This window comes from Cervus elaphus, chromosome 13 (assembly GCF_910594005.1).
Source record: "Cervus elaphus chromosome 13, mCerEla1.1, whole genome shotgun sequence".
Taxonomy (NCBI): Eukaryota; Metazoa; Chordata; class Mammalia; order Artiodactyla; family Cervidae; genus Cervus; species Cervus elaphus.
In genome coordinates, this window is record NC_057827.1 from 70,231,688 (window position 1) to 70,254,782 (window position 23,095).

The 23,095-nt window shown below is 65.8% G+C and overlaps 1 protein-coding gene across 4 annotated transcripts in view; it reads left to right on the plus strand.

The window, feature by feature from the left end:
• Positions 1-23,095, plus strand: part of KIF26A (kinesin family member 26A) — a 41,013-nt gene that overhangs the window by 11,297 nt on the left and 6,621 nt on the right. For 2 of the 4 annotated variants that reach the window (XM_043921714.1, XM_043921715.1), the window contains exons 3-11: positions 631-1,065; positions 7,357-7,523; positions 12,897-13,086; positions 16,623-16,835; positions 21,122-21,215; positions 21,426-21,688; positions 21,893-22,052; positions 22,170-22,311; positions 22,639-22,801. In XM_043921714.1, coding sequence (XP_043777649.1) covers positions 631-1,065; positions 7,357-7,523; positions 12,897-13,086; positions 16,623-16,835; positions 21,122-21,215; positions 21,426-21,688; positions 21,893-22,052; positions 22,170-22,311; positions 22,639-22,801 — 1,827 coding nt within the window. Of the gene's footprint in view, positions 1-630; positions 1,066-2,329; positions 2,854-7,356; positions 7,524-12,896; positions 13,087-13,425; positions 13,505-16,622; positions 16,836-21,121; positions 21,216-21,425; positions 21,689-21,892; positions 22,053-22,169; positions 22,312-22,638; positions 22,802-23,095 lie in introns of those variants that run through there. The other 2 variants (XM_043921716.1, XM_043921717.1) reach the window with 2 other exon arrangements.

Consider the following 23,095-nt stretch of genomic DNA (forward strand, 5'->3'; position numbering starts at 1 on the left):
TTAGGCTCCTGACACCCGGCTTGCAGTTACGGGGAGACCCAGGTGTCCGCTTCAGCCCAGGGCAGGGGGCAGGCTGCAGGGGCCGAGTCCACACCTGTGATGAAGCGTGGTGGCCGTCTTGTCAGCCTCCTGCCAGCCGCGCCCAGCCTCCGTCCTCCTGGGGACCTGGAATTGCCCACTCGGTCCTGCAGACCAGGACTAGAGAAGGCGCAAAGTCAGGGAGAGGCCCCCCACCCCCAAGTGCCACGTCCACGGGCTTTGGAATAGATTTGCTTCCAGCTGGGGCCCTGGCACCGCCTGCCCCCAGCCCGCTGTGGCCGCCCCGCTTCTGCAGATGCCCTGGCTGCTGCCTAGGCATGCAGCCTGTTGGAGGCTGCATCGTCTGGGATCCGGTGGATGCCTCATTATCTGAGCACGGGATGGTCATGACCCGAGAGGAGGTGGGCCGCTATCACGGGCACCGAGGGCCTCTCAAGCCCCGATGATCATTTTCTGGTGGGTTCGTACGGACAGCACTATTCGGGGCTTATCAGTTGGTTGTGGATGGTGTGGCGGCTGCCGTGGACGTGAGAACTGGGTGGTGGGTCCTGGCACCCAGACCCTGACCGCCTCCGTCTCTTGTTTCCCCAGGACCCCTGCCTCTCGGCTCTGCTTCTGGACAAGCTGCCCGCGTGTCGCCCGGAGGCCGAACGCCGCTGCGATGTCTGCGCCACGCACCTGACCCAGCTCACGCGGGAGGCCCTGCAGCTGCTGCAGGGGCCCACCAGCCGCGAGGACACCGACGCCCCCCACGCAGGCCCCAGCCTCGCGCCCCCCGGCCCCAGCACCGCCCCCAGCCTGAGGGATGGACCGGCGCCGGCAGGCCCCGCGGGGAGGCAGTCAGGCCGCGCGGGGCCGGACAGAAGGAAGGGGCCGGCCTGGCCGTCGGGGCCCAGCGTCCAGGTGTCCGTGGCGCCCGCCGGCCTGGGCGGGGCCCTAAGCACGGTCACCATCCAGGCCCAGCAGTGCCTGGAGGGCATGTGGAGCGTCTCCAGGGTCAACAGCTTCCTGCCACCGACGTGCCTGGTGAGCGCCCTGCGTGCGGTGGGCTGGGGGCCCCCGGGACACCGGGCAGGGCTGGACTCCACCGGGCTGAGTGCCCAGGTGCGGGTGGTGGCCCCCCGGTGCGGTTTCCATGAGGGCAGGGGGGCTGTGCGTGTTGGGGGAGGCCCCAGACCTTCCCACGGCCCACGTCAGGTGTGTCGGGGGGCAGGGCCCTCTCCCGTCCCCTGGAGCCTCGCTCCTGCCCTGTGTAGCGCACGGTTGGGGTGGTCTGGTCACTCTGAGACCACCAGTAGCCCCGGGGGTTGGCGGACGGGCCCGCGGGCTGCTGGGAGGAGGTCAGGCCACCGTCCAGCGTCTCCTGTGGTCCCGCCCCATCCAGGCCTCTGCTGCTTGGAGCACAGGCGGCCCTGGGGACACACCTGCCCCATGGACAGGTCCCAGAACCGGGAGTGTCACAGGGGCCGACCAGGGGCCTGTCCCCTTTTTCTCCCCAGTGTCCTCTGACTCTGGGACGCTCCCCTGCCCCCGCCCTCCAGGGCTCCTCTCCTGGGGCCGCCTGATTGTTACTCACAGCCGTGGAATGGCCTCGTGGAACCAGCTCTGGGGACCAGGGGGACCGTGTGCGCTCGGGGCAGGGGGCAGCCCACAAGGTCTGAGGAGACCCCAGCTCTGGAGGGTGGCGCTGGGTCATCACCCCCGTGGGTCACAGGGCTGTGCTGCTGGGCGTTTCTCCCCACTGTCCTGCGTGACCCTCAGTTTCCCATCTAGGAGGAGGGGTACCAGGACGGGGGGGCAGGAGAGGATGGGTTGTAGAACGGGGGTTTCCTGGGATACTGGGGGGTTGGTTTGGGTTTGGTGGTACACGGGGCCAGCTGAGGGCCGGGAGGGTCTTTCCCCAGAGGGCCCCCACTGCATGATGGGGGTGGGGTGCCTCAGCTGCACCAGCTGCTCAGCTGGGGGCTGAGACCCAGGGCCCAGCCGACCCTCATAAAGCGGACGAAGTCAGAGGAGCCCTCCCAGTGGAGGGCAGGGTCTGTGTGGAGGCCTGGAGGCCTTATCAGCAGACGGGACTGAGGGTGGTCTGGCCAGGGCCCACACGGGTGTTTGTGGCTGTGTCTCTGTGCCCCCCTGCCCCCACCGTGGAGTCCCGGGGACAGGAGATAAGATCGGAAGTGGCCGTGGAAACCTCCCAGGCACCCCAGAGCAGGCTGCACTGTCTTGCCAGTGGGTGTCTCCTCCTGGGATCCCTGTGTTCCCCCGAGGGGCTGTGGGGGTGGAAGCCCTGGAAAGGGACCACAGCTCTTGGGATCAAGTCCCACACAGCCCCCGCTGCAGGGCAGAGCCCGGCCGGCCACCACGCTGGGCTTGCTGGCCCCTCTGAAGGTGCTGAGCTGTGCTGGCTGGATGATGCCGCCTTCACTGTGGCCTTTGACGAGATCCTGCCCGAGCTGGGAGCGGACCCCTGGGCACTCGCTGCTGGGGCCGATCTGTCTGAGGCTGCGCTGTCCTGGGGCCCTCCCTGGCCCTTGGTAGCTGGGGGGCTTCCAGGAAGAGCTTCTGCCTTCTGAACTTTCTGAAGTAGCCTTCGGTCGGTGTGACGGTGCACCCTGGGTGTGGCCTCGCCACGTCTGATTCCTCCATTGGCTGAGTCCCAGGGCGAGGCCAGGGAGAGGGAGGCAGCCTCTGTTGTGCAGTCCCGTGGTGCCTCCTGGCCGAGAGCTGGGCTGCCTGGGAGGAATGTGCCGCAAGAGCTCCAGAGAGCTGGGTGGCTTCCTGGCGGAGGTGGTATTGGGCTGGGTGGGCGTGGGGGTAAGTGTCAGAGATGGTGGGCCCTGCCAGAGGTGTGTGAGAACAGCCAGGGGGCTCCTTACCTGGGGAGGGAGCTGAGTGCAGCTTTGCAGGTAGAGAGAGACCCCCAGGAGGCAGAGGTGGGGGTGAGCTGGCGGTGGGAGGGGGCGGGTTGGCACAGCCCCGTTGGTGGGCTGTCTGCCTCCCTGTTCCTTGGGGGTGGTGGGTCACTGGGCTCTCGCTGGGCAGACCTCCCGGCAGCCTGCACATCATAAAACGTGAGCGTTTAAGGCTCGCTCTTGGTTTTATATGTGCATTGATTGCGTTCAGGGTGGGTGGGAATGGATTTATAATTAGACAACAGTCCTGGCGATCAATAGAGAGATTATTAGAACCATAAATAGAACTTTAGGACTGAGATGAGGTAATTTCCCCTGAACCCGGGCATTGATCATTAGAGATGGCCCTGGAGTGTTAAAACACCGCGTGTTAGGCTGTAGAATTAAATACTTCTGGAGGGACGTGCTATGAATCCTGGCCACGGCCCATCAGCCACAACCCCCCACCCCCTACCCCGGGCGTGACTGTCTCCAGGCGGATGTGGGTCTGGGCCGGCCAGGTGGGCAGTGAGGGTCTGGCGTGTTCTGGGTGCCTGCCCCGTGGACTGCCGGGGGTCCGTCTGTGCACGTGGCCATCTAGAGGGCCCCGTGTCGGCCAGCCACGCTGTGATCGAGACTGTAGCCCACGCCCCCATCTGCAGCGCAGAGCCCAGCCCTGTCCGGGTCATCCACCTCCTGGAAAGTGTCCTGTGATGGTTCCCGCCAGCGGGGGCTGCCCAGGGGGACAGTCGGGCAGTTGTTTTCCAGCAGCTTTGCTGCCCTGGGGGTTGGAGGTGCCCGTGGGCACCCCCCAAGTGCTCTGCCCCGGCCGGCCGCACGGGACACGGCTGTGAACCGGGGGGTCTCCCCGAGGAGCGTAGGGTCCCATCAGGTGTTTCACAGGACACTGCGATCCGTTTGCAGCCAGATGCCTGGAGATTGTGGCTTTGGCCTCCTGACCCCACAAGTCGGCTAGAGGTAGCATAGCCTGGGGCCGCTGAGGGTGGGGCAGAGTAACCAGGTGAAAGGTGCGGCCACCTCGGGCCCCTGCCCAGGAGTCTTCGCGAACCCTCCATAGTCTTGTCGACAAGGGCCAGGCCCCACCCAGGGTCCCGGGGAAGAGGACTTGGAGCAGAGGCTTCGCAGTCAGCCTCGGGGGCTGAGGCAGTGCAGGCGCTCCAGGGAGGATGGAGGGCTTCCTGGAGGAGGCGCGGCTCTGAGTGGGAGGCGAGGTTGTTTTGGTAGGCGAGGATTTCCTTCTGTCCATGGAGGTAGGCTGGCACTGGCTTGGGGACCTCGCTCCTGCTGCCCCTGTGCCAGCCGGCTTGCCGCCCCCACTTCCCTGGCCGGGTCCCTGGTGGGTGCCCACCTGTCCTTGGGGACGTGGTGGGAACGGTGTGGGGTGGGGGGAGCTTTGTCCTTCTGGCCTGGCCGACTGCCACGGGGGCCCCTCTGAGCCCCAGTTTACCTACCCAAGGAGCAGAGCTTGGAGCAGCTGCCCCTGCACTTCCCCATGAGCCTGCTCCTGTGACCCGGGGGAGGGACAGTCCGACCCTGGGGCCCCGGGATGACCAGGCAGGGCTCTGAGGGGGGCCCCGGTGCTCAGCGCAGGCCCCGTGCCCTGCAGGGCCAGCTGCTGCTCTGTGCCCCGTGGCTACCCCTTCCTCTGCCCTCCCCACCTCTTGGCACGAAATACCCCTGCGGGAGCTGGGGAGCACTGCCTTTCCTGGGCCACGATCTTGCCGATGTGGAGTTCAGCCCTGGAGGGCTCCTGAGGAGTGGGTGTCTCCCAAGCGGTGCTCCGTGGAACCCCGCGCCCAGTGGCGGGCACCCCGCAGAGACGGGGGGCCTCCCGAGACGGCGGGCCCCGCTCACGCTCTCCTCTCTTCACGCTTTCCTTTCGTTGCTGCCCTGGCGCATCCATCACGCTTTCTGTTCGGCCGCCCGCCTGCCCACCCCGGCCCCCTGTCTCCTGTCCCCGTGTGTGTGTGTGGTCTTCCCCTCTGCCCACCCTGCCGCGCGCCCCCCCCACCCCGCCCTGGCTTCTTTTGGCGCGTCTGGGCTCTGCTTCCGGCAGGAACTGGCAGCGGCCTCCCGGTGGCCGGAGCTGGGTGTCGGCAGCTCAGCGGCTGGCGGAGCCGCGCTGCGTGCGGGACCCCCGACAGGTCAGTGTGGGGCCCAGCCAGCCGCAGGCACACCGCGTGGCCTGCACCGTTGCCTGTGGGGCCAGCCGTTCCGGCTGGAGGCACAGATGCAGGCGTGGGAGGTGGGCTGGCTCGGGCCCCACGGGGGTGAGTGGAGGGGCCCTCGGGGGCCATGGCTGCCATCCAGGTGGTCGTGCGGGGCAGCGTGGCTGGGCGGGCCTGGGCTGCTGGATGGGGCGCACACCTTGGGCTGCTTGGAGCAGCGGGTAGCAGGGTGCTGTGGGGGGTGAGCCTCGGGAGCCCCACTCTGTGCTGCTCACAGGGGACCCCCAACCAGACTCGGCCCAGGCCCTGGGGGTGCTGCAGCTTTTAACATTAGTCCGCTTCTCCACCACTCTGCTCGATCGAGGAGTCTAGACCCGTCACAGGGAGCACGTCTGTTAGGTGACAGAAGGTGACTGACGCTTGAGGCCAGGACGCGCTGCATGGAGCCCTGGGCCGCTGCAGGGGAGCCAGGCTGTGCCCAGGCCGCTGGCGCCTCGGTTGCCCCACGTCGCTCATTTGCCCTGAGCCCCCACCACCTCCTGGAGGAGGAGAAACAGTACCCAGTGGCCCAGGTCTGGGCCTGGCTCACCCCCCCTCGGGAACGTTCCCCAGAAGCGGGTACCCCCTCTGTGCCTGCAGCCTCCTCCCCCTGGGGCTCGGGGCTCACCTCCAGGCTGTGTGATCCTGGAGGGCAGGTGTATCTATCAGCTACTGTGTGCCGGGCAGGGTACCAGGGATGTGGAGGGACCAGGCAGGCGCAGGATCCCTCTGGGCCCTGGATTCCTGGCGTGCTCTGGGTGCGGGCACAAGCTGGGGGTGCTGGGGAGTGCGGTGCTGAGTAGCTGAGCATGGCCCGGTTTCTCTGTGAGCGGGCAGCCCTGGGTAGACCAGGAGAAGCGGGGGGAGGTCTGAGGGCTGCGGGAGGCCAGGGCAGGCCCAGGGAGTGACCTCGAGGAGAGGGCTGGCTGTGTTGGGTTCTGAGGGATGCATAGGAGTTCCTGCCCTGTAGGCGGACGCAGGCAGGGGGCAGGGCGTGGTGGGCCAGCACAAAGCCTGGTGGGGGCCTGGGCTGTTCCCAGCTGGGACTTGTCCTCGCAGCCTTGGGGGGCTGCTGGTGCTGCAGGGGTGAGGGGGTGTCGCTGGGCTTCCTTCCAGCCCAAACTCTGGGGCTCACTGTGAACTTCCTCTGCAGACGTGGTTTTGCCGTGTCCCAGGGGAGGTGTGGGGAGCTGGTGCTGACCGTGGGCTGGGGGTGGTGCTGAGACCCTCCATCATGCCGAGGGGTGTCCAGCGGGGAGGCGGCTGGACTTCCTTCTGGGACGTTCCTCCCGAGGCCCGAGGGGGCTTATTCTGCTGAAGTCTCACCTTGGCCTGTGGCCATGTCCCTTGGGAGACCCCGAGGGCACTGGGCCCTCGAGTGTGGCTGCTACCTGGGCTCCTCACCCGCAGGGTCACCAGACAGACCCCTGTCTTCTGCCAGGTCGAGCAGAGAGGACGCCTGGGACGATGGTTGTGACCGCCCTCGGGGCCAAGTGTAACCAGGAGCCCCAGGGGCCAGGCTGTGGTGCCTGGGGGGCCCTAGAGGCTGGGCCCTTGGGGAGGGGCTGGGGCTGGAGTGGCCGGGCTGAGGCAGGCCGCTTCCTCCCCTGCCAGAGGGCCATGTCCACCCACCCTCCGAGGCCAGGTCCCGCAGCGGGGTCCAGCGCCCGACACGTGTGTATAAATGTAATATATGGCGGCTGGGTTTCCACTTGGCCAGGGCCATCCTGGGGAGTGGTTAATTACATTTGTGCTATGTTACGAGGCTGTCTCCCTTTCTGGAATTTATTTTAGCTAATTAGTTGGAAATGCCAGAGTAGTGTTTCAGATGATGGGAAGATCATACATTATCACACACAGGGCAATTAGTGTTCCTGACAAATATTTATTGTGGTTTCTTCTCTAAGCATGCCTCTGGGTGCCCCCAGCCGGCCGACCCCGGGGTGACGGAGGGTCCCTGTCCAGCTGCCTGACCACGTTGGTCCCTGCGATTCTGGAGCTTGAAGTGGGGGGAAAGCTAGGCCTCCGGGCGGGGAGCATCTGTGCCCACCTCTCCTCCGCGGGGCCCCAAGCTGGTGGCCCCATGTGCGTGGAGTCCAGGGAGCATGCTGGTCTCTGGGGGGCGGGGATCTGTCCCCCTGGCTCCCCGGCGAGGGGCGGGGTGCCCGAGCCTCACGCCGGCTTCTCCTCCCCTCCAGGCTGAAGCAGCGGTGGCCGCCGTGGCTGTGGCGGACACGGTCCGGGATGGGCCCCCTCCCGTGGGCTCCGATGGCGCGTCGAAGACGTGGGGCCTGGTCAGCCCTGCCGCGGGTGCTCCCCCGGGGGGCTCCACGGGCCCGTCAGCTGCAGCCTCCTTCTTCCTCAGGTACGTCCTCCTGGGGGCCTGGCCCGGGGGTGGCCTGACGGGGCCCTCGGGCTCGGGGCCTGGCCGCCTGCGGGCCTCTCCGGGGAGGGCTGTGGCCTGCCTGCTGTCCAGCCGAGCAGAGGGGGGTTTTTGGGGCCTCCTGGGTCACTGTGGCGACCGTACGTCTGGAGGCCTCTCCCAGCTGGGCATTCTTGGGCAGGTCATTTCTGATCTCTGGGCCCTCTGGGCCCTCTGTGCCTCGGTTTCCTCGTTTATCCGGTGGTGCTTCCTGGGAGGCATCGCGTGCTGACGGCGGGAGGACCTCAGCCGCAGCTGGTGGACGTCCCCAGGCGGTCCTGGGCCGGTTCCGGTGGGAGGGGGTGGGTGGCGTGGACAGGAGGCAGGGGCAGGCAGGCCTCAGGGCAGCTGGTCCTGCAGCTGGGGGCACGGGGCGGAATGGGCCCGAGGGAGCGTCCCTGGGCCACCGGTGAGGTTGGCGTGAGCTGCGGCGGGTGTCCTGGGGGCTCCTGTTGCTCGGGGGCCCCCGGCACATCGCCTCGCTGGTGGTGCCCTCGCGTGCCCAGCCCGCCTTGCCGGGAGGAGGGTCCCGGGTATGATGATGGCAATGAGTCGTGATGGCCGGCCCCCCAGGTCACTGTCCTGTCAGCCCCTGTGGGCGTGATAAGCTCATCCTTGTCGCAGGAGCCTGCGTCTTATCAGCACAGCCCGGGGCTGTGGGAAGTGGGCGAGTGGGGGGGGAGGCGGGTGGCCAGGGCGCGGCGGGGGCGCTGGGCCGGTGGGCACCGTGCCGGCCCACAGCCCCAGGTGGGTACCAGGCGCTGGGCTGGGCCTCCTGCCGTGGGGTGGGTAGGGCCTGCCTAGCCGGCCCAGGAGCCCCGTGGAGGGGACAGAGGGCCAATCTGGATTCCTGGGGGGTGGTCCCAGGCCTTTGGGGCAGCGGCCACGTCCCTCCAGGCCATGCTTGCTGGAGATTTGCCAGGCTGAGGGCCCCTGGGGAGGAAGACCCACCCTGGGGGTCCGGGGCCGCCCTGGCTCCAGGGCCCGCGGGACGGGGCACTCCTTTTGTTTCCAGGGAGCGAGGCTGCCTCTGCTGACCTTGGGAAGTTACCATAGAAACAAGCGCGGGGGCTGGGGCTGGGGGCATTGCCGGCTGTCCTTACTGCCAGCCTGTTGGACACCCCCGCTCTCAGCAGCTTCCTGAGGGTCGTGGGCCCAGTCCGGGGGTGGGTGTTGAAGCTGGGAACACTGCCCCGGGCTTGCGCCTGATTTGGGTCCAAGACCCTCTGCTCCTTGGGGCTGCAGATGCTTCACCGTCTTGAGGGGGTGGTTTCAGCTTTGTGCCCTTCTTTGTTCTGTGTTGGGGAGGCGCTTGTCTGGAGTCCCCCGGAGGTGAGGAGCTCCTGGACCCCTGGGGGGGCCTCAGGAACAAGCTGAGGGCACGCTCTCTTCCTGGTCGTGGGCCCCCAGGGGGCAAAGCCGACCCCCAGCCTGTACCCTGTCCCCTGGTTTCCGGTTGGTTGGGGGCAAGGTGGCAGCGTGCAGTCTTTGAAGGGGCCAAGCAGTGTCGCCCACGCGCTGAGGGCACAGAGGCAGGCTTTGAGGGTTGAGTAGGAGGCTGGTGTCTGTCCAGTGGAGGCAGAATAGGGTGGTCTCAGGGGTCAGGGGGTCCCTGAGTGCCCCCTGGGGGCCGGCACACTAGCCTCGGGCTTTTCTGGGTCTTCCCGACCACCTTTGAGCCCCTTACCCGCCATGGGTGAGCCATGGTGGAGGGTGATTTTGGGGCCAGCTTGCTGCGAGTCCCCTTGGCAGGGGCGGTGGTGGACTCCCTCCGGGCAGCACTCCCAGGCACCCCCGACCCACTCTACTGCAGCCTCGGGGCACCTCCTTCTCTGTGTCTGCCCGGACGGCCAGGCCACGGGACGTCAGGGTGGTACCCGGCAGGGGCCCAGGGTGGGATGGGTGCTGCCCAGAGGCCCCCGGCCAGCGGGACTCCGCGGCGAGGAGCCTGGGGGCCTCGGGGTGAAGGCCCCAGGTGACATGAGAATGCAGGCAGGCACGACAAGGGTCAGGGCTGCTGGGACCCTGGGCCTCGGCCTCGGCGGTCCGGCCCCCCTTAGCCGCCCTGCACCGTTGGACCCTAATGGGCCCCTCCCGGGGGTGGAAGCAGGCCAGGAGTGCGGGGCGTGGCCCGGTCCTCCAGCCTCCTGGTGGCCCAGGTCAGAAGCTGGTAACTGACCCCGCTCACATCCAAACGGGCCCTGTGTCTCCTTGGGGTGAGTAAAGTCCTCACCGTCAAGGCCAACTGCCTGTGAAATTACCTTCTTGTTTGGAAGAGGCAATTTTTCTTTGTAAAAAGGCAAAGATTTTCCTTTCTGTTTTTGTGAAATAGCGAGCAGGGCCTGCGAGCCTCGGAAAAAGGGCTCTGGGATTTGGTGAGAGGGCTGGGGGCTCAGGGCGATGCTTAGAGGGGCTGGGTCCCTCCTCCCTCACTCGCTCCCGCACCCATTCTCTCACTCCTGCCCTCACGGCCCCATCCTCCGTGTCCCCTGGGTCCTCGGCCTGGGCCAACACCTGCCCTGCAGAGTCCCCTCGGGGTGGGGCTCAGCCATGTACGCTCAGGGCAGAGAGGGGTTCCCTTGGTAGCGGGAGGAAGCCGAGAGTGGGGGCATCAGGGCAGGCTTCCTGGGGGAGGTGTCCTCTGAGGACGACGAGAACTGTGTGTGCAGGAAGTCATCCCTTCAGAACCGGACCACGGGGAGGTACCCCCACGGCCCCCGTGGGTCCCACCTTGAGCTCCCCCTGCCCACTGCTCCCCAGCAGAGCAGTGGGTATTCAGAGTCTTGAGTGTGGGGTCTTCTCGCCCATCCCCACTGCCCAGAAACCAGGTCTGCGCCCCCAGCAAGCTGGGCCCTGCAGAGATGAGCCCCCCACCCACCCCAGGCCATGTGAGTTGAGATGCAGTCCCCAGTGGCTGACGGGCTTGTCCCAGGTGTGAAGGAGCCTGGATTTCATCAAAGTGGAGCATGCTGTCCCGGGGCGCTCTGAGTCACCCCTGCTGAGCTGAGCCTGTAGGAGCAGAGACCTGGAGTGCCGGCAGGCTGGGGCGCAGCCTCCTGGCTCCCCGCCCCAGGGGGCTGACCCGGCGCAGGCAGGGAGGAGGGGGCACCCGAGTTCGGTCGGACCATGGGGCAGAGACGCTGGCCAGGGATGTCCCAGCCTCCCGGGGCTGGCGGGGCCGCAAACGGCCGAGGGCCCAGTGTCTGTCCAGTGGCGAGACCTGGGCATGTCTGGTGGGGAAGGGCACCTCCCGGGGCGCTGTCGGAGCCCTGGAGCTGTCGGGGCGGGGCTGAGTGAGGCCCGTGCCGGAACCTGGGCTCCCGAGGGGGTCACGGAGCGGGCAGGTGCCCCGGCAGGCTGAGCCCTGCCCTCTGCTCGTGGGCTCCACAGCCAGATGGTGTCCGGCCTCCCCCGGCGCCTCCCCCATCCTCCTGGTCTCCACGAGCCCTCGAGCCTCGGGGTGTGGGTTCTGGATATCCCCCCGGCCTTGAGGGGGGGCCCGGCTGTTTCCGGGAGGAGCAGGGCGGGAGACTCGCCTTGGCCTTGGCAGTCTGCTGATCTATCTGGTCACCCTGAGGGTCCGGCCAGAGCCCCCTGGGCAGGCTGGTTCTGGGCAGTCCTTGTGATGCCCTTCCCTGACTTCCAGGCCGCGGGGCCCCGGTGCCCACTGGAGGTGAGCCGACCCCACGGGTGCACGTCTGTGTCCTGCTCCCCTGCCCAGGCAGGCTCGGGGCCAGCCCACCTGCCCTGGTTGTCCCCGGGCAGGGCCTGGGGCAGAGCTGCCCGCTGCACTGCAGGCCTCTGAGTTGGGCGGTCGCATCTTCCCATAGGGGTGGTGGGTGCGGAGCTGTGGCCTCACCTGGGGTGGCCGGAGTCCAGGGCAGCAGGCTGGGCTGGGGAGTGGGCGGGGCGGGAGGAGCTCCGAGAACTGAGCTGGACGGGCCCCCTGCCCCCACCCTGCCCAGTACAGCCGCCTCCCCGGATGGTCATGCTGGTCATGCGGCCGCATCCTGCCTTCTGAGTCCCGTCCCGGCTTCTCGCCCTGCACCTGCGGACACTCTCAGCCTCCTCCCTGCCCCGGGTGTGATGAATGTGTGGGGTGGGGGCGGCGGGAGGGGGATGCGGGACTCCTCTGTCCAGGAGGCTTCAGGGCCCTGTGGAAACGGGCTACATCCGCTTGTGGCCGGAGAAGCCGCAGCCCTCCCTGGCTGAGGGTGCCGGCCTGCTCACACGCCCAAGGCCCTCCCCACCCCGCGTGCACCGGCCGCCCCACCGCGCTATTAAGGAGCCGCCACGCAGCGTAGATTACTTTTATTTTCCTGGATGACACCGCGCTAGGAGGAAAGCCGTCCCTGGGGTCTCTTAAAAGACAACTCCTATTAAAGATGAGAGGAGTTAAGCAAAACGCCGGCAGCTCTGCCGAGTGGGAGGCAGGCTGAGGGGCCGCGCTGCCTGCGGTGCGGGGCTTCCTGTCAGGAGCTTTGGAGACGGACGGGGGGGACCAGGGCCGGGGCTCTGGGATGGACAGAGGGGACTGAGGGCTGGGGTTGTGGGATGGACAGAGGGGCTGAGGGCCGGGCTGTGGGATGGACAGAGGGGGCTGAGGGCTGGGGCTTTGGAGACAGACGGGGGACCAGGGCTGGGGCTGTGAGATGGACAGTGGGCGCTGAGGGCTGGGCTGTGGGATGGACAGTGGGGACCAGGGCCGGGGCTTTGGGACGAGAAGGGTGTGTGCAGCAGGAGCATGCCGGGGAGCCGGGCTGGGCGGGTTCTTTGAGTCCTGGCCTCCCATCCCTTTCACTGGGAGGTGGGGGCAGGGAGGCGGGGGTGGCTGATGGCGGCCGGGGCCCTCTGGACCCAGGCCCAGCGTCTGCTTCCTCTGTCACCTGGTGTCGCCTTGAATGCATTAGCGCACCAGGGCCGCTCACGAGGGCCCCTGGGGGGTGGGGTCACGTCTCCCACGTTAGAGGTGGGGAAACTGAGGCATGGAGCCGCTCAGTCACCACGTGTGGGTCACACGGCCTGGGAGTGATGGAGCCCAGCGACTGAGCTGGGGGAGGACGGTGGAAAAAAAAGGATGCGCTCGGTGCAGGGTGCAGGGAGGGGCCAGGGTCCTGCGTCTGCCCGGGCCCGCTTGCCTGGCCTGAACTGGCCAAGCCGCCAGGGGCTGGACGTGGCAGCCTGCAGCCCCGGGGGCCTCTGGGTGGCTGGCGGGAAATGAAGTGCGGGCTGAGAGCTGCTTGCAGGGAGGGGCAGGCATCAGGACAGTGCTGAGTGCCCTGCTCCCTGTACCCCTGTCCCCCTGTCCCCCACCAGGGCCGCCCAGAAGCTCAGCCTGGCCTCCAAGCGCAAGAAACCCCCCCCGCCGCCGCCCCCCGCCCCGCGCCGGGCCTCCACCTACCCCACGGACTTCAGCGGGGTCCTGCAGCTGTGGCCGCCCCCTGCACCCCCTTGCCTGCTCAGGGCCACCTCCAAGGCCAAGGACAACCCCAGCAGTGTTGGAAAGGTAGGCCCCACCCCGAGTTGGGGGTGACCCTGGGGTGGGACGAGGCTGGGGTGTCTGGGCACGTGTGGGGTGGGAGAGCGGGCAGTGAGAGACCCTGCTGCCTTCTCCGGGGCTGGAGCAGGGGGGTCCGTGTCCAGATGGGCTGACTGAGGCCTGGGCTGCCTGGATGCTCCAGACGGCAGTGGGGAGCCTGGGGGACTGGGGGTGGGGGTCAATACGGGAAATGGGTTGGGGAGGGGTCCCAGGAACACCGGCCACTCCCAGAGCAGGGTGGGGCGACCAGGGCTTCCTGGGACTCAGGGCTGGGGTCTGACTCCAGGAACCCCCTCCGCACCTCGTCTCTTAGGCAGGGCTGGGGCACGGCTGGGGCCCCTCGGCTCGCCAGAGTCCGGACAAAGCCCCGCCGCATCCTGACATGGTAACAGGGGACAGGGTGCTCAGCCGAGTGGGAATGCTCCCGGGTTCGGGGGGGCCAGGCCCGCAGCGTGAAGGGCCCTGCCTGTCACAGCCGGCCGGCTCTCAGCTCCTGTCCCTTCTGCTGAGATGGTTTCCATCTGGACCCCGCCTGGGCTGCTCGTGACTGCCCCTAGGCCCGGGTCAGGCTGCATGAGCACCTTAGTGCGGGGGCGTGTGCCGTCACAGGCGGGGAGCCTGAGCTGTAGAAGGCCGTGGGGGGAGGGCGGGGCCCTGACCCTGAGGATGGGCCCCTTCGGCCCCCTCTGAGCCTCCCACCCAGGCCCTGGGCCCGGCCTCTGTGGTGCCCGGAGGCCCACACCGTCTGGACGCACACTCCTGGGTTCAGTCCATTCTGCTGCCTAGGTAGCACCCCCGGGGGCTTCTGCTCTGGGTCTGGAGAGGGACCTGGCCGTGGGGGAGGGGCTCTAAACACTCTGGGCCTGGCTCTGACCTGGGCCTGTCACTGGACCCTGGGCCCTGGGCCCATCTCAGTGGGGCTGGGGGGCTAGAGGGTTGAGGAGCCTCAAGGCACAGACCTGCCTTTCTTGCTGCCGCCCTGTTGCTTGGAATGCACAGGCCTCCCCCTCCTCCGGGGGGGCCCGGGTCCCCCAGTCTAGTATTCAGGCAGGGCGCCCCCTGCTCTCTGGCAGAACCCCACCCCCGGAGGCAGGAAGCCCGTGGCCACTGTTCTAGGCCTCTCCCCTTGCCCCTCCCCTGCAGGGCCCCTCTCCCTGCCTCCCTGGATGATGTTATTTGCACGAATATCACATAGTCAGAAATGCCTCCTGAAAGGCATTTAATATTGTCAGAGAAAAGAAGTTAGATTACGCTCGATTCTTGACATTAATGTGCCACTTAAGATAATTCATCATCATGCGGAATTACAGAAGACGGCCCCTCCCCCCACGCCTGCCCGGGCCCCCTCTTAGGAGTGGAAGACCCTTTTTATGCAAAATGTATTTGTTCCCTACCTGGCAGCTACTCAGCGGGCGCTTTGCAATAGCTGAACATTTAGGGGGAGATGTGCTTGTCTGGCGGGGAGACCCTGTCGTTTCCCCTGGTAATGAAAGGCCCTCACAGACGTGGAGCTGGCATGGGGGTGGGGACCCCAGCGGGGCAGCCCAAGCGGGCTTTTCCCCGCCGGGAACACGCTCCAATCTGCAGAACCCATTTGGCTCCTGAAGTGGCCTGGAGTTCACACTGAAAAAAAATTGCCAAAAATTACTGGGAAGTGCACATTTTCGTCTGCTTGGCAGCGGCGTTTGGAAATGAAATAGTTTTGTTCGTGTCGTTGGGGAATAAAAGAATCGATTCTCGTCTAATGGAGCCTGGGTTGGAGGAGCTCGGTAGAGGAGTATTTCTCCCCGCGTCTCCCCCAGGACCGCCTCTCCTTAGCGGAGCGGGTTTGCATGTCAATTTGCCACATGCCGAAGGGGCATCGATGGCGCCTCACGCGAACTACCCACAGTAAACCAATTTTGCCAGCGTTATGTATCTGTCACTTACAATTAAATCCGTGAAAAATACTGGCTCTGAGATGAGCCTGGTAATTTGATTTACACTGTGGTGGAGAAATAGGAGGTTTCAGTGGAGGGCCGTGTCCTCCTGTAGAAGCCGGGGTCTAGTGCCTTCTCCTGGGGCGGGGGGCGCTCACCCGGGGCGGCTTGCCCGGCAGCTCTAGGCCCCTCTCGGCCCGGGGTCTGGGTTCTCTGTGCAGGTTTTGGGGTGTATGCAGTGCAGCTTGCTCTGGGCTCTTGCATCTTAAGTTTCGGGCCTCCACCCCCACCCCCTGCCCCCAGGCTTCTGTTCGCTTGGGGGCCTTGGGGCTCGGGGTCCAGCCCCGGAAGCTGGGCATGAAGGCCGATGGGTGGCACGGGCAGCTGTTCATCTGTTTTTGGGTTTGGGGGACACACAGTGGCAGAGGCTGCCGGGCGGCCTGCTGGTCCCTGAGCTCAGCAGAGCCTGTCCCGCCTGTCACCCCGGCCTTGGTCTCCCCACCATCTCCCCTGACTCCTGACCTCAGAATCCCCGTCTCCTCCTGGATCAACCTGCCCTCTTCCTCCCGATCCTCGTGCTGACGGGCTTGCCTCTGGTCCTGCCTGGTCCTGGGTGTGAGTCTGGCCTCTGGCAGCTCTGGGGTCAGAAGCCCCGGAGCCTGTTTCTCCTGAGAGTGGTGATGGCCTTGGCCTGTCGCGCTTCAGAGTTTGTCCCTCCTTCATTCCCCACGCTCTCGCTGCCCACCCTGGGCCGTGGGCTGGGGAGGATGTACTCAGGGCCCTGAGGGCCTCTGTCCTGGGGCTGGGAGCTGGCCGGAAGGGCTCCCTGGAGGAGCTGAGGCTGGACGAGACTGGGGATGGGGGGGGGGGCAGGGGGTCGGGGGAGGACACGCCCCCGGGAGCACTCCTGAGGCTCTGATGGGGGCCCTGCGGGAGGGCCCGGGTCTTGTTCCCCTTACTGCTTGTCCCCTGCTCTCCCCTTCTCGCTCCACCCTCAGATTTGGGGTTTGGGATTTCAGGGGACCTGCTCGCAGGCTGTGTGACGCAGGTGGGACAGTTGCCGTCTCTGAGGGCGTTTCCTCCCTTCTCAAGCCTGCGCGGGCCTGGGGGTTGGGGGGAGGTCACTGTAATGGCTGGCGAGGTTGGGGAGCCGGCAGAGCTGGGGGGCCCGTGCAGGTGACTCTGCTCTCGAAGGCCCGGGTCTTTGGGCTTACTCCCCCGGTCCTGGCTTGGGGCCAGCGAGGGGGTGTGAGGAACCCCGCGTTGCGGGGGTGCCCTCTGAGTCCCATCCTCGTCTTCTCTCTCTGCCCACTGGGGCAGCTGTGGTCTGCTTCCTCTGGCCACCCTGTGCCCCCCTCTGCGGGCTCCCCGATCCGTGCTGGCGTGCTTCTCCCGCCAGGCCTCCCTGCCTCCCTGCCTTGCTGACCTCATGTGGGATGTGCTCCCGCCTGGGGCTGGGGCGCGGATGCTGCATTCCTGTGGCGGGGACCCCATGCCGGTCGGGCCCGCTGTCCTGACTCGCGCGAGGCTGCCCCTGCCCTGTAATTAGAGCCGCTCAGAGGCCCGCTCCGCCCGCCTCCCCAGGTGAAGGTCATGCTGCGGATCTGGCCCGCGCAGGGGGCCCAGCGCTCGGCCGAGTCCACGTCCTTCCTCAAGGTGGACCCTCGCAAGAAGCAGGTGACCCTCTACGACCCAGCTGCCGGGCCCCCGGGCAGCACGGGCCCCCGACGCGCCCCCACAGCTGCAGTCCCCAAGATGTTTGCCTTCGACGCAGTCTTCCCCCAGGACTCAGAGCAGGTGAGGTGGCGGGGCGGCCTTGGGCGGGGTGGGTTGGCAGCTCATGATGATGGGAGATGGTCAGACCTGCACCCCTTCTCGTGTAGGGCAGGCAGGAGACGATGAGAGGAGGCCTGGGTGCAGGGGGTTGGGTGCGGCTGGGCAGACTGGCTGTGTTTTGCCTTCGCCGCTGGCCTCCCCATCCTCGTGTGTGTCCACCAGCTCCTGGGCTGCTTCTCAGGCTGTTTCCAGAGCCCGCCCTCTGAAGCTTTCCACGCAGACCTTGTTTTCCCCGGGACACTCCTCTGTGTGTCCTGTGTGTGTGGTGATCACGCGTGTGCTGTGGTGTGTGCCCACTGTGATCACATGTGCGGTGTGGTGTGTGCCCGCTGTGATCACGCATGTGCTGTGGTATGTGCCTGTCATGATCATGAATGCAGTGTGGTGTGAGCCCATTGTGATCACACGTGTGGTGTGGTGTGTGCCCTCTGTGAACACATGTGTGGTGTAGTGTGTGTCCATTGTGATCACACGTATGGTGTGGTGTGTGCCCACTGTGATTATGTGTGTGGTATGGTGTGTATCCTCTGTGAACATGTGTGAGGTGTGGTGTGTGTGCCCTCTTTGAACGCGTGTGTGGTGTGGTGTATGTCTGCTGTGATCACACGTGTGGTGTGGTGTGTGCCGTCTGTGAACGCGTGTGTGGTGTGGCGTGTGCCCTCTGTGAACGCGTGTGTGGTGTGGTGTGTGCCCTCAGTGAACACGTGTGTGGTGTGTGAGTGCCCTCTGTGAGCACGTGTGGTGTGGTGTGTGTCTGCTGTGATCACACGTGTGGTGTGGTGTGTGCCACTGTCATCACACGTGTGGTGTGGTGTGTGTCTGCTGTGAGCACGTGTGTGGTGTGGTGTGTGCCGCCTGTGAACACGTGTGTGCTGTGGTGTGTGCCCTCTGTGAACATGTGTGTGGTGTGGTGCGTGCCGTCTGTGAACACGTGTGTGGTGTGGTGTGTGCCCTCTGTGAGCACGTGTGTGGTGTGGTGTGTGCCCACTGTGAACACGTGTGTGGTGTGGTGTGTCTGCTGTGAGCATGTGTGTGGAATGCTCTGTGCCTGCTGTGAGCACGTGGGTGGTATGGTGTGTGCCTGCTGTGAACACGTGTGTGGTGTGGTGTGTGCCCTCTGTGAACACGTGTGTGGTGTGGTGTGTGCCGTCTGTGAACGCGTGTGTGGTGTGCGTGCCATCTGTGAACGCGTGTGTGGTGTGGCGTGTGCCCTCTGTGAACGCGTGTGTGGTGTGGCGTGTGCCGTCTGTGAACACGTGTGTGCTGTGGTGTGTGCCGTCTGTGAACATGTGTGTGGTGTGGTGTGTGCCGTCTGTGAACACGTGTGTGGTGTGGTGTGTGCCCTCTGTGAGCACGTGTGTGGTGTGGTGTGTGCCCACTGTGAACACGTGTGTGGTGTGGTGTGTCTGCTGTGAGCATGTGTGTGGAATGCTCTGTGCCTGCTGTGAGCACGTGTGTGGTATGGTGTGTGCCCGCTGTGAACACGTGTGTGGTGTGGTGTGTGCCCTCTGTGAACGCGTGTGTGGTGTGGTGTGTGCCCGTTGTGATCACACGTGTGTGGTGTGGTGTGTGCCCTCTGTGAGCACGTGTGTGGTGTGGTGTGTGTCTGCTGTGCGCACGTGTGTGGTGTGGTGTGTGCCCGCTGTGATCACACATGTGTGGTGTGGTGTGTGCCCTCTGTGAACACATGTGTGGTGTGGTGTGTGCCCTCTATGAATGCGTGTGTGGTGTGTGCCCTCTGTGAACACGTGTGTGGTGTGGTGTGTGCCCTCTGTGAACGTGTGTATGGTGTGGTGTGCGTCCTCTGTGAGCACATATGTGGTGTTTGTGTGCCCTCTGTGAACGCATGTGTGGTGTGGTGTATGTCCTCTGTGAGCACGTGTGTGGTGTGGTGTGTGCCCTCTGTGAATGCGTGTGTGGTGTGGTGTGGTGTGTGCCCTCTGTGAACGCGTGTGTGGTGTGGTGTGTGCCCTCTGTGAATGCGTGTGTGGTGTGGTGTGGTGTGTGCCCTCTGTGAACGCGTGTGTGGTGTGGTGTGTGTCCTCTGTGAGCATGTGTGTGGTGTTTGTGTGCCCCCTGTGAGCACGTGTGTGGTGTGGTGTGTGCCGTCTGTGAGCACATGTGTGGTGTTTGTGTGCCCTCTGTGAGCACGTGTGTGGTGTGGTGTGTGCCCTCTGTGAGCACGTGTGTGGTGTGGTGTGTGCCGTCTGTGAACGCGTGTGTGGTGTGCGTGCCGTCTGTGAACGCGTGTGTGGTGTGGCGTGTGCCCTCTGTGAACGCGTGTGTGGTGTGGCGTGTGCCGTCTGTGAACACGTGTGTGCTGTGGTGCGTGCCGTCTGTGAACACGTGTGTGGTGTGGTGTGTGCCCTCTGTGAGCACGTGTGTGGTGTGGTGTGTGCCCACTGTGAACACGTGTGTGGTGTGGTGTGTCTGCTGTGAGCATGTGTGTGGAATGGTCTGTGCCTGCTGTGAGCACGTGTGTGGTATGGTGTGTGCCTGCTGTGAACACGTGTGTGGTGTGGTGTGTGCCCTCTGTGAACGCGTGTGTGGTGTGGTGTGTGCCGTCTGTGAACGCGTGTGTGGTGTGCGTGCCGTCTGTGAACGCGTGTGTGGTGTGGCGTGTGCCCTCTGTGAACGCGTGTGTGCTGTGGTGCGTGCCGTCTGTGAACATGTGTGTGGTGTGGTGTGTGCCGTCTGTGAACACGTGTGTGGTGTGGTGTGTGCCCTCTGTGAGCACGTGTGTGGTGTGGTGTGTGCCCTCTGTGAGCACGTGTGTGGTGTGGTGTGTGCCCTCTGTGAACGCGTGTGTGGTGTGGTGTGCGTCCTCTGTGAGCACGTATGTGGTGTGTGTGCCGTCTGTGAACGCGTGTGTGGTGTGGTGTGTGTCTGCTGTGAACGCATGTGTGGTGTGGTGTGTGCCGTCTGTGAGCACGTGTGTGGTGTGGTGTGTGTCTGCTGTGAACGCGTGTGTGGTGTGGTGTGTGCCATCTGTGAGCACGTGTGTGGTGTGGTGTGTGCCCTCTGTGAGCACGTGTGTGGTGTGGTGTGTGCCCTCTGTGAACGCGTGTGTGGTGTGGTGTGCGTCCTCTGTGAGCACGTATGTGGTGTGTGTGCCGTCTGTGAACGCGTGTGTGGTGTGGTGTGTGTCTGCTGTGAACGCATGTGTGGTGTGGTGTGTGCCGTCTGTGAGCACGTGTGTGGTGTGGTGTGTGTCTGCTGTGAACGCGTGTGTGGTGTGGTGTGTGCCGTCTGTGAGCACGTGTGTGGTGTGGTGTGTGCCCTCTGTGAGCACGTGTGTGGTGTGGTGTGTGCCCTCTGTGAACGTGTGTGTGGTGTGGTGTGCGTCCTCTGTGAGCACGTATGTGGTGTGGTGTGTGCCCTCTGTGAACGCATGTGTGGTGTGGTGTGTGTCCTCTGTGAGCACGTGTGTGGTGTGGTGTGTGCCCTCTGTGAACGCGTGTGTGGTGTGGTGTGTGCCCTCTGTGAACGTGTGTGTGGTGTGGTGTGCGTCCTCTGTGAGCACGTATGTGGTGTGGTGTGTGCCCTCTGTGAACGCATGTGTGGTGTTTGTGTGCCCTCTGTGAGCACGTGTGTGGTGTGGTGTATGCCGTCTGTGAACGCGTGTGTGGTGTGGTGTGTGCCCTCTGTGAACGCGTGTGTGGTGTGGTGTGCGTCCTCTGTGAGCACGTATGTGGTGTGTGTGCCGTCTGTGAACGCGTGTGTGGTGTGGTGTGTGTCTGCTGTGAACGCCTGTGTGGTGTGGTGTGTGCCGTCTGTGAGCACGTATGTGGTGTGGTGTGTGCCCTCTGTGAACGCGTGTGTGGTGTGGTGTGCGTCCTCTGTGAGCACGTATGTGGTGTGTGTGCCGTCTGTGAACGCGTGTGTGGTGTGGTGTGTGTCTGCTGTGAACGCGTGTGTGGTGTGGTGTGTGCCGTCTGTGAGCACGTGTGTGGTGTGGTGTGTGCCCTCTGTGAGCACGTGTGTGTGGGGTGAGCCCGCTCTGGCCACAATGGCAGTGTGCCGTGTGCGTGTGTGTGCCCTGTGTGCCTTCCGCTGTGTCTGTCGGCTCCTGTTGCGAGTGTGTGTGTCTGTGCCCCGTCCGTGTGTGTGCTGTGTGTCCCCATGGCGATCTCTGTGTCCTTGGTCCTGGTGTCCTCCCAGCCACCTCGTGGACTCACTGTCCACGTATGATGAGACGGAAGAGGCAGGAGGCGGGGTGGCGGCCTGACTCTGTGCCCCTCCCGCAGGCCGAGGTCTGCTCGGGGACTGTGGCCGACGTGCTCCAGTCGGTGGTCAGCGGGGCTGATGGCTGCATTTTCTCCTTCGGCCACTCAAGCCTCGGTAAGTGCCCCTTACCGCCCACTCTGCAGTCTCTGGAGGCCATTTCTTGGGGGGCCGGTGCTGGGCCTGTCCCCTAAGGGCAGTGGGAGAGGAAGCCGAGAGAACAGGCCTGGACGTCAGGCGGCCGGGGAGCGGGTGAGAGCGAGCTGCTGGGCTGGGCCGGGGCCACCGGCCCGGCTGGCTCTGAGGGCCCGTCCCGCTGGCCCCCAGGCAAGTCCTACACCATGATCGGGAGGGACAGCTCGCCGCAGAGCCTGGGCGTCGTGCCCTGCGCCATCTCTTGGCTCTTCAGGCTCATGGACGAGCGCAGAGAGAGGACGGGCGCCCGTTTCTCCGTCCGCGTCTCGGCCGTGGAGGTGTGTGGCCGGGGCCAGAGCCTGCGGGACCTGCTGGCCGACGTGGCCTCCGGCAGCCTTCAGGACACCCAGTCCCCGGGCGTGTACCTGCGGGAGGACCCGGCGTGCGGTGCGCAGGTATGCTGACCGTGCCGGGGGGCGGGGCCACGGGCTGGGGGGCGGGGCTGCGGGCTGGTGCGGAGGCGGGGCCGCGGGCTGGGGGCGGGGCCGCGGGCTGAGTGGGGCGGGGCCGCGGGCTGGTTGGTGGGGTGCCGTGGGGACGGCTAGGCTCCAAGTCACTCGGGTGCCGACCCCCCTGTCCGTCCGTTCATCGGTCCTCAGCTCCAGAACCAGAGTGAGCTGCGGGCGCCCACGGCTGAGAAGGCGGCCTTCTACCTGGACGCGGCACTGGCCGCCCGCGAGGAGGCCCGGGGAGGCTCCCACGTGCTCTTCACGCTGCACGTGTACCAGTACCGCGTGGAGAAGTGCGGCAGAGGCGGAAGTAGGTGGCCGCGCGCCCGCGTCGTGGGATCGGGCCCCCTCCGCCCCGGACAGTCCTGGGCGTCCTGGATCTGGGGGCCCTGGGGCTGGGCCTTCACCTCCCGCCCTGTGGTTTCAGTGTCTGGAGGCCGCAGCCGCCTGCACCTCATTGACCTGGGCAGCTGTGAAGAGGCCCCCGGGGGCCCCCCGTCCCTGTCCTTGTCGGCCTTGGGCAGCGTCATCTTGGCGCTGGTCAGCGGAGCCAAGCACGTGCCCTACAGGTAAGTGCGGGCTCCTGGGTGGGCCTGGGGATCCGGCCCAGCCCACCTCAGCCGTGTCCACTGTGTCCGTGGCCCTTGATCCCTCTGTCCTTTCTTCCTCATTGTGTGACTGGCTTTGCTACCCGAGGGCTGCAGGGGGTCCTGCTGCCCGGGGGCCGGGGGCACAGAGGTGGGTGTCAGAGCCGACCCGGGGGGCCCCAGGCACGGCCCTGGTCCAGCTAGAGGCCCTCCTCCCTCCCTCCAGCCCTATAGCAGCCCCCACACCCAGCAGTCCCCCAGCACCCTTCCCAGGCCCTCAGCCTCTGAGCCTCGCCCCCCGACCCCCAGGGAGCACAGGCTCACCGCACTGCTGCGGGAGACGCTGGCCACTGCCAACTGCCGCACCACCATGATCGCCCACGTGTCCGACGCGCCGGCCCACCATGCCGAGACGCTCAGCACCGTGCAGCTGGCTGCCCGCGTCCACCGCCTACGCAGGAAGAAGGTCAAGGTAGGTTCCGCCTCCTGGGCCCCTGCCTGCGTGGTGGTGCTGGTGCCCCGGAGGAGGCGGGGTCCACGCCCACGGTCACCCCCAGGAGAACCAGAGCAGCTCACGTTGGGGACTGTGGCGGCCTGGTCTCTGTTCACCCAGCCCCGGGGAGGCATGTGGCCAGAGCTGTGGCTTGTACCCTCCCAGGCCTGGTCCTGCAGGGCACACCCTGGGGCCCTCACTGGGTCTGGAGGATGCAGTCGGGGTGCCCTGGGGCCTGGACCCTGGGTCTGAACCCTGGGTTTGCACTTAACG